This window comes from Conger conger, chromosome 19, assembly GCF_963514075.1.
Source record: "Conger conger chromosome 19, fConCon1.1, whole genome shotgun sequence".
Taxonomy (NCBI): domain Eukaryota; kingdom Metazoa; phylum Chordata; class Actinopteri; order Anguilliformes; family Congridae; genus Conger; species Conger conger.
Genome location: NC_083778.1, coordinates 19758816 through 19768815, shown reverse-complemented (window position 1 = coordinate 19768815; position 10000 = coordinate 19758816). Strand labels below are relative to the sequence as shown.

Genomic DNA, 10000 nt, shown 5'->3' with positions numbered 1-10000 from the left:
CACTGCGCTGTGGGGAGCCCGGGAGGGAGGGGCGCCCCTCTCCTCCTGAAAGCCCCGCTCTGATTGGATGTGGGGTTTTCCTCCCTGCGCTCTGATTGGGGGATCCAGTGCTCGCCATGGTGACTGACGCACTGACGCACAGAGACACGCACACTGAGACACACACACACACACACACACACACAGAGACACGCACACAGAGACACGCACAGAGACACGCACACAGAGACACGCACAGAGACACGCACACTGAGACACGCACACACACACACACACAGAGACACACACAGAGACACGCACACACACACACACACACACACACACACACAGAGACACGCACACTGAGACATGCACACACACAGACACTCACACACTCACACACTCACACACTCACACACACACACACACACAGAAGCACACAGAGACACGCACACACACACACACAGAAGCACACAGAGACACACACCCTGATGTGCACACCACCCTCTGTCTTGAGCACCACTAACAGCAGACCTGGCTTCCCTGTCACGCTCGCCAAAATTCAATCCATGGAAATTAAGGCCAGTTCAAGACTCTTGGAGGCCCCCACAGACTCTCTGTAGTTCAGTTGCCTTGAATTCAGACCTCAGTGGTCAGAGCTTTGGACCAGGAGAGATGGGAGAAACACGGCACATAGTGATCGCTGTGTTTCAGGGCTCTGCGAGGTGACCGCCAGGTCATACGCACTACATTTCCCACGATGCATCATTTCCATATGAGCAAATAAAGTTGGCGAATGACTTTTCTCCATTAACTTCCACAAGAATCGGGTGCTGGACATGCAATAAGTCTCAGTCTCATTTGCAATACTTTATTCTTTAAAAATGTAAAAAACTCACTGGAAAACATTTTTTTAAGACCTCTTTCTCCACACGCTTTCTATTCTGTTACAACACAGAGAGACAGCCAGAATGAAGTAAGTGTGTCGCCACAGTGCTTTCACTACCAAAACAAAGTAAATCTTAACGAGCATTTGTTCTAATAAGACAAATGAGGCAGCTTTGCTACTTCAGAGAAGAGGGTTTCATTACAAGACTGAAGCACTTGTTCTGCAGTGTGATTGTCCAGCCCTGTGAAGCTGTGATGTAAAAGGCCTGACGGGCCGGTCTCGCTGTGGCCCTGAGGAGAGTCGTAGCGCTGTAGCGCGTGGCGTTTTCGCGTGCCGGACCGCTGAGGAACGCCGGGGCTCCGCTACACGGACGACACGCGCCCCGCTCTGATTGGAGAAGCAGCACAACCCCCCCCACCCCCACCCCTCGGCCCGCTCCTGCCCCTAATGGACCCTCTCTCACGCTGAATTACCCTCGCTCAATGTCCGCAGCGCTAACGCTAGCGCAGAGAGGACCCCCCCCCCCCCCCACTGCAGAGCCACTCATTAACCCCCCCCCCCACACACACACACACACACACACACACACACACACACACACGCACACGCAGTCCTTACCTCATCTGGGCGGAACATTCCGGAGAGGGCTGAGCCCGCAGGGGGGGTGGGGGTGGTCCGTGCGCACGCGTGCGCTCAGACTCTGAATCCGCACTGCGTGCCCTGTTACAATAACCCGCCCCGGGGGGCACTTTAATCTGTGTCTGCTTCCTTCTCCGGATGAAGGGCTTGTGTTTATGTCGTTAGGCCCGGGGACGGAGAACGCACCGTCATTAATCACGCTCGAGTTTCATTAGCGCTGACCTTTGGAACGGGACTGGCGTGTGGATCTGCATAAGCGGTGGGCTTTCCGTCGCCACTGGAGGGCGCTCTAGGCCAATGTTTGTAAAGCTTGGCTGGAGCCGTGACAATATCATTTGCAGTGTTATTGTAAAATATGTTACATGAATGCGACGTGATATGTTTTTAAATATATATAATCATTTTGATTATGGTGATGGTTTCACTTTCCCTTTAACATGTTCTACACTCTCAGAAATAAAGGTGCTAAAAGAGCATGAAAAGGTACAAATGCTTGTCACTGGGGCAGTACCTATCGGTGCATAAAATTGTACCCCGAGCCAGCAATATATAATGAGTAAATCTTTTGCTTGGAAAAAGTACTCATTTGTACCAGAGAGAACATTACTGTACGTTCAGGCTTCGTTTGGGAACAGAAACGCACCTCCTTTCTGAGCTGGCCAATGAGGGCCACAGCGGGGGACGGCTGTCATGTCTCTCCGTTATAGGAGCAGAAATGGAAAGCTGTTTTTTTAGAACAGCCTGCTGTATGTTTCCCACGTTTTTGTGTCTGACTGATGTCTCCGCTGGCCTGAATGTGCAGCAGAGGGAGGGAATGGGGTCGGGGGGGTAATGGCATTGTAATGCATTCGGCCAGCTGTCCTCTGCTGTCACCTTGTCCTGTCACTGAGGTAACAGGGTGGACCGGGGGGGTCCAGGAGTCCAGCAGCCCTGTGTGCCGTCCTGTTACTGACGGGAACGGGCAGTGTGAACAAACGCCCTGCAACTAAAAGAAAGAGCCCAGCGCACAGTTGAAAACAATCATATTTACAGTGTGCATATGGCCAGACTGACTGCGGACAGATTAAACCCATGAAACGGGCGAATGGGTTGAGGAATCTGCTGGATGAACCGAGTATTGAGTGAATCCTTCTGTCCGTCCCTCCCCTGGGTCAAAGGTCACCCATCGCAGTGGAGACAGGGTTCCACGCCAGGCCATGGGCCTGTCAATCACCCAGGCTTTGAGCAGGAAGCGGCATCGTGGCGGCCGGTTTGGAGGATGCTGTAAGGGTTTAAAATGGCACCATCCGCTGTGCTTTCTCTCATCCAGGATAGCTGTGCACGGGTTCTGCTGTTTCGAGGGGCCAATAAGGAGATCAAGAACTACAACTGTCAAACGGCATTCCAGGTAAGATTGTGTGTGTCTGTGTGTGTGTGTGTGTGTGTGTGTGTGTGTGTGTGTGTGTGTGTCTGTGTCTGTGTGTGTGTGTGTGTGTGTCTGTCTGTGTGTGTGTGTGTGTGTGTGTGTGTCTGTCTGTCTGTCTGTCGGTTTTTTAAGACAAACATAAACTTGCACTGCAGTGTGCAACATATGTGCACGTATCTGTAGTTACGGTTGCCAGGGGCTAAAACTTTGATTCAGGGAGGAATTTACCGCAAATCTTCAAACTGTGTCCTGGATGATCTAATGTAGTCTAGTGAGGACGTCGTTATCCCTTTTCGGTTTGGACATGTTATCGTATTTGTCTCTTTTGGGTGAGGGTGTTGGAAGGGTGGTGTTTGTCCTGGAACACTTAATCAAGATTGACCTGAAAGCTGCATTGCTTTGATGTGAAGAGAGAGTTCTTTGTGTCTCAGACGTGTTTAAATGGCTGTGTGCTAAATTGGCAGTGACTGACGTTTCCTGTGCAGATTAAAGTTAGCGTGTGTACACAAGGTGGGTGGGGGAGACAGCCAATCAACACCACAAACAAGAAAGATCATCCGACATCTGCTTTAATTGGCTGCTTCACGAAGAAAAGCTGGTGTGTGAAATCTTAATTACCACCCCTTCTCAGAGCACTGGGGGTAATTATTCTTGGGGTTGGCTGAGGTGGGGCAAATGGGCGTGACATTGCCCCTGTCTGCCTGGCCCATACCCGCTGCCTTCTAAACCCAACCACACACCTCCCTAAGCCAGAGCAACCCCGATCTCACAGGGTTCCTCCAGTGTGCAGAGATTTAATGAGCGTTTAACAGTCAAAGAGACGGAATGGAGTGAGAGAGAGACCTTATCTTTCACGGCTACACTCAATAAAACGTATTGAAATTGATGGACAGTGGTTGCGTGCCATATTAAGCACACAGGGACTTGGTACGGTGGTGATCACGTGTCCTGTAAAGGACGGTGGTCTTGTTGTTCAGTGCACTCCGGTGTGTATGTGTGGGAGCTGTGTTGTGTGTTCTTTGACTCCATCAAAGAGACAGAATAGAGTGTTGAAATGTATGGACAGTGCCTGCCATATTAAGTACACAGGGACTCGGTACGGTGGTGATCACGTGTCCTGTGAAGGACGGTGGTCTTGTTGTCTGTCCGCTGTGTGTCTGTGGGAGCCGTGTTGTGTTGTTGGAGTGCATTCCCTCCTGAGTGGTTGAGCGTGCCGTGGGAGGGTCTTTAAGAGCAGCGGGCTCCGTGTCTCGGGCTGGTCTGACCCGTCGGTGCGGCTGATCCTCCCGTGGGAACAGCGCTGCCGTAAACGCCCTCGCGCTCTTCCCAGAATGCACTGCCCGTGCTCAGGATGGCGTCTGTCCAGGTCAGCTTCAGAGGGACCCGGTCTTACAGCGAGTCCCTGCCAGCTCATTCACTCTCCCGGAACGGGCTTCACTCCTCAGTTATGTGTGATTCGCTGTTTATCGGAGAACGAGTGGTCCTCTCCCTGGGTGTTTAACCCCCATCTGCTGTCCTGCGCAGTCTGACTGAGGAGGGGGTTTGTTCAGTGTCCTCAGCAGCCTGACTGAGTGTCCTCAAATAAACCGTCTTAGGCTGAAATACGTGTCTTTTTTTGTTGTTGATGATTGCGATGGTACAGTATCGATGGCATAGTCTGTTTACCTTGGGCTGTGTGTGTGTGTGCCATGCTAGTACAGGCTAGTGAAAATCCCACCTGAAGTATAAAACATTTATACTGATGTCTATAAACCGCTCTGCTGTAGCTAATGCAGTTATTTCAGCGTGTCTCTCCCCCTCCCTTCCCTGCTCTTCTCTTCTGTCCTTGTGCTTCTGCAGGTGGCGATTATTGCTGGGAATTTCGATCTGGCGGAAATAATAAAGACTCACAAACCGTCAGATGTTGGTGAGTGCAGGTCTCTCGCATCGATCTGTTTCATTCTCGCTGTTTGGAGTTGTCGTGGCAACAGGAGCCCTGTGGCAAACTCCTGTTTGTTTTAAATGAACTCCTTTTAAATGCAGGTAATCGCAAGTTTAACAACTGGCAAGTACAATGAGAAAGAAGCAGTGTTAAAAAAACCTGTGCATTTTGTAGCATTCCCTTATTTTTGGCTCAGTGACAGTGTCAGGACTCTCCTGAAGTATACTGTGTAAGTACACTTTATAAGTATGCTTTATATAAGTATGCTGTGTGAGTATACTGTATAAGTATGCTCTATATAAGTATACTGTGTAAGTACACTGTGTATAAGTATGCTTTATATAAGTATACTGTGTCAGTACACTGTATAAGTATGCTTTATATAAGTATACTGTGTAAGAACACTGTGTATAAGGATGCTTTATATAAGTATACTGTGTAAGTATACTGTATAAGTATGCTGTATAAGTACACTGTGTATAAGTATGCTTTATATAAGTATACTGTGTAAGTACACTGTATCAGTATGCTTTATATAAGTATACTGTGTAAGTATACTGTATAAGTATGCTTTATATAAGTATACTGTGTAAGTACACTGTATAAGTATGCTTTATATAAGTATACTGTAAAGTGCACAATGAGCAGCAGGTCTGGGGAGGGGCTGAGGTGAGCGAGCATATGGCTACAGATGCGCACAGGATACACTCCGGGGTGGGCAGGACGCCAGCGGGATTGTGGGATAGGTGCCAGGTGGGGCTGGGAGGACCTCTGGAGCGTGAGAACAGCGGTGGTGATCAGATGGACTGCGTCCTCCTGACTGATGACTGGAGGTCTACACTCAGACTGATCCGGCTGAACGCCCAGTTACAGTCGCCTGGAGGCAACAGCTTTCCGTTTCCCCCCAGATCAGCTCCAACTGGCTTTTACAGTGCCTGAATGTGCCTCTATTTAGGCATTTCTACCAGCGGATGGTTGTATGTATGTGGGGGGAAATAATAAGCTCGGCTGTATAGTAGTTTCTATAAACAGATGCTCTATTTGCTCTTTCAGAAAACAGCCACAGAATTAACTAACAAGTTAATGAACATAATTACCTTGGTTCAGTCAGTGCCTGCTCGCTAGTTTACTGCCCCCTACGATCACAAAGGAAGGGCGTGCATAGTTTAACCATCACACGCACAAATGCAGTTTTTATAGTAGGCAGAAATGATGACTGTGCTTTGATAGGGGGGCTCAGTTTTAAACCCCTCTCTCTCCCTCTCTCTCCCTCTCTCTCTCTCTCTCCCTCTCTCCCTCTCTCTCTCTCTCTCTCTCTCTCTCAGTGCCTTTCAGGGAGACCCCCTCCTACACAAACCGGCGTCGCGGTGCCCCGGGGGGCGGCACCCTGTCCTCCCCACGCTCGCTGCTGCGCTCCGCCAGCGACAACAACCTGGCCCCCTCGCCCTCCCCCTCGCCCTCGCCCTCCGCCGTGCCCTCCGCCTCCCCCGTGCCCTCCCTGCGCAGCCTGCCCCCGCTGGGCGCCCCCGGCGACAGCCTCCAGAGCACCGGCAGCTCCCGGGGGTCCCACTCCCGCTCGCCCTCGCTGCACCGCGTCCCCGAGGAGAGCGAGAGGCTCAGCCTGCGCAGGCATGGCCGCGGACGCCTCAGGTGAGGACCCCTCCTGGCCCCGTCTCTGTGCCCTCTCATACAGCCGTGTCAGGACCCCTCCCGCCAGGACCCCTCTGTACCCTCTGTCTCTCTGTACCCCCTCATACAGGGACCCCTCTGGGGCCCGCCCCCGTCTCTGTACCCCCTCATACAGGGGCCCCTCTGACACACGCCCGCCCCTGTCTCTCTGTACCCCCTCATACAGCTGTATCCACCCCCATGTGATCAACTGTTTCAGAAACTCAGTCATTTTCTCATCACCATACGCAGGTCCACACCTGTTGGCCAAACCAGATAAAATCTTTTGTGTGTCTCCACCTTTGGTTCTGTGTTTAACGTTGCTGTTTGTAGGCTCAGTTTGGCTTGTTCGTGGTGCTTCTTTATTTCTTTTTATTTTTAATTTCTGAAGGACAAAATAACTTGTATTTGATATGATGAGATGTTAAGGATTGGCCCTGCTATGAAAACATCAGTCAAGTTGAACCTGATCAGTCAGTCCTGAGTTAACTGCACAAGTCTCCTGATTATATTTGCTTCCGAGGAGATCCATAAGTATGCCTCAGGTCAGTGATGAGGCACATTTGAGATTAATGTGGCTGTTTGGTGGCCTTAATGGTGGAATTATAATTCATTAACGCTCTATGACTCAGTGCGCAAAAGCCTCCCCGGATGCCCACTCCACCGCTCCTCTCCAGCTGAGAGAGGACACTCGAGCATGGCTGTGAATGGGTTTGGTGAATGACGGAGCGTGTGAGCAGGGATTAATAAAGCCTGATTAAGCCCTGTTCCAGAGCTCCGGTCTCCGGGGAGTGGTTGTTATTGCCAGATTACAGCAGAGAGAGAGAGAGAGAGGTCGTCTCAGGTGGTGTGTGTGTGTGTGTGTGTGTGTGTGTGTGTGTGTGTGTGTGTGAGAGAAACGCAGGAGCCATTGAGACGATGGGGCCCCCGGGCGGGGACAGGAAGCAGGAAGCAGGAAGCAGTGACATCTCTGTGAAACGTAACATCTCTGCTGCAGTCTGACCTGTGTCTGCCTGGCTACCCAGAATCCCCTGCGCTCTCATACCCTGCTTTATTCTACCAGAGGGAGAGGGGAAGAGGGAAAGAGAAAGAGAGATCTGTGTACCGATGTGTATTCGATACACATTTCTTCTTTATAATGCGGTATCATAATTAGTTTGTGATACTGGGTTGCCATTGGCCCAAGCCCCTGTTCTCCCGTCCTCATTGGCTGTAATACACACGCACAGTCACAGAAACGCCTCACAGTGCTGACCCTGCTAACTCTCTCCAGGGGAGACTTAGGAGCTCAACACTGATGAGTGGGACGTTCTGACCATGACAGGCGTGTTATCCCGGAGAGGAGAGAAGTTTGGGACACAAAAAGAGGGGCAGCGTCATCGTCAAGAAAGTGCCCTCATGTTTCAGCCTCAGAATAATGACTTAATACCCGTGTTTAATGAAACTCAATTGATATTATATAATAGTCCGTAGTTAGTCGCCCACCTGGCTGGCGGAAGTCCTTCCAGAACTCCTCACTGGAGGTTATAATCTCTGGCCCCTGCTGTGGCGGGATGTGACACAGTCATTTGCTGTGATATATCTGAGCCCCGCGGGGCAGTGTGCAGGCGGTCACTGCGGTCTGCGTGTCGCGGCGGAGAGGTGGGTCTCTTCACCCGCCGGGGCGACTCCCACCTCAGCTGCCACGGCAACCCCGCTTTATTACCCCGCCCCGGAGGGGCAATAATGGAGTGACTGCTCTGACCGCCAGAGTGCCGCCCATCCATCACAACTCCCTGTGTGTGTGTGTGTGTGTGTGTGTGTGTCTGTGTGTGTGTGTGTGTCTGTGTGTGTGTGTCTGTGTGTGTGTCTGTGTGTGTGTGTGTGTGTCTGTGTGTGTGTCTGTGTCTATGTGTATCTGTGTTTGTGTTTGTGTGTGTGTGTGTGTGTGTGTGTGTGTGTGTCTGTGTGTGTGTGTGTCTCTGTGTCTCTGTGTGTGTCTGTGTGTCTGTGTATGTGTGTGTCTGTGTGTGTGTGTGTGTGTGTCTGTGTCTATGTGTATCTGTGTTTGTGTCTGTGTGTGTGTGTGTGTGTGTCTGTGTCTATGTGTATCTGTGTTTGTGTGTGTGTGTGTGTGTGTCTGTGTGTCTGTGTGTGTGTGTGTGTGTGTGTGTGTCTGTCTGTCTGTGTATGTGTCTGTGTATGTGTGTGTGTATGTCTGTGTGTATCTGTGTTTGTGTGTGTGTGTGTCTGTGTGTGTGTGTGTGTGTGTGTGTCAGCGTCTGCCACCCAAACTCATGTCTCTCCCGCTCTCTCCTCTTCAGTCTGTGCCCTCTCCTGTTTGAACAAACTAAAAGCCCTGTTTCTGTTTTCCTCTTCTGTTTGTCGTGACTCTTTCTGACATTATTTGACGAAACGGGGCTGTTGATTCAGTTCTTTTGACGGATTTCATCTTTCATCTTAAATTCAGCGTGTCGGCCATCTTGTGTTCTTGGCTTGCAATAGCTGTAAACAGGAATAGTAACCAGCGCTTGCGTACGTTCCTTCATCATTCATATTTTCGTGCAGCTGTGTGAATGGCTTAGTAATATACTAGTCGTATAGTACGAGTAACAATATATAGCCTGCTTTTTGAAGCCGTTTTGCCTGAAGTCGAGATGAACTTGAACAGGTTTGTTCACTGTTGTCGAGTGTTTTTCGTCCGTCTGTCCGTGGCTGCAGGACAGCCATTGTAATTTCGGCCGCGGGGCATGCTGGGTAACGAGTACGCAGGGCTCCTCCAGGACGGGCCTAGCCCGGGTCAGGTGGGCCGTTACCACGGCGTCCTGCTCCAGTTGCCACGGACGCAGCCTATCAGGGCTCAGGCCTCCCCCCGGCGGCCGGGCGCGACCAGCTGGCCGGCCGGCGCGGGAAGCGGGCGAGCGTGAAATTGGCGCCGCGGGGGCAGCAGTGCACCCTGGGACTGCACTTCCTCCCGTGCGGACGCGCGACCACGTGACCCACGCGGAGAGGGCCGGCCGATGACGTCATCGCTGACGTCATCGCTCCGGCGGAGAGGCTCTCTGCTCTCTGGAGAAGAGAAGAGAGCGCGTGGAGCGTGCTGACCCGTCCCTCTGGTGCGATGCTTTCAGGTGACCGACGCTCTCTCGGCGTTGGTGCTGAAACGGGGGGCTTGAATTTCACAGGGCGTCTGTTCAACAGGATCGGTTTTCATCCTGTCTGTGCGCACGTATGCAAACTGGACATTCTCACGCGGTGTTTCCATCGATTTCCTGAGGAGTGGTGGCTTTCGTGCCTTAAAACGTCACGCAGGGAATGTTCAGAACTCTGAGGCAGAGTGACATGACACATACATTTCCCAAATGTACCCGGAAAATACAGTCCAGCTTTCCAAGCAAAAAGGGTACAAAGTAATTACACATATATTGCTGGCTAGGTATACAATTTTATAGGCGTGCATATAGGCGCTGGATATATACTTTTTATCTGTTTATGTCTGAGAGTGTGTGCTGTTATGCTT

General features: G+C 51.1%; 1 protein-coding gene across 1 annotated transcript in view; it reads left to right on the top strand.

Moving 5' to 3' along the window:
* LOC133118947 (SH3 and multiple ankyrin repeat domains protein 3-like) overlaps positions 1-10000 on the top strand; it is a 203370-nt gene that overhangs the window by 123788 nt on the left and 69582 nt on the right. The window contains exons 10-12 of the mRNA XM_061229258.1: positions 2817-2894; positions 4752-4818; positions 6159-6483. Coding sequence (XP_061085242.1) covers positions 2817-2894; positions 4752-4818; positions 6159-6483 — 470 coding nt within the window. The remainder of the gene's footprint in view (positions 1-2816; positions 2895-4751; positions 4819-6158; positions 6484-10000) is intronic.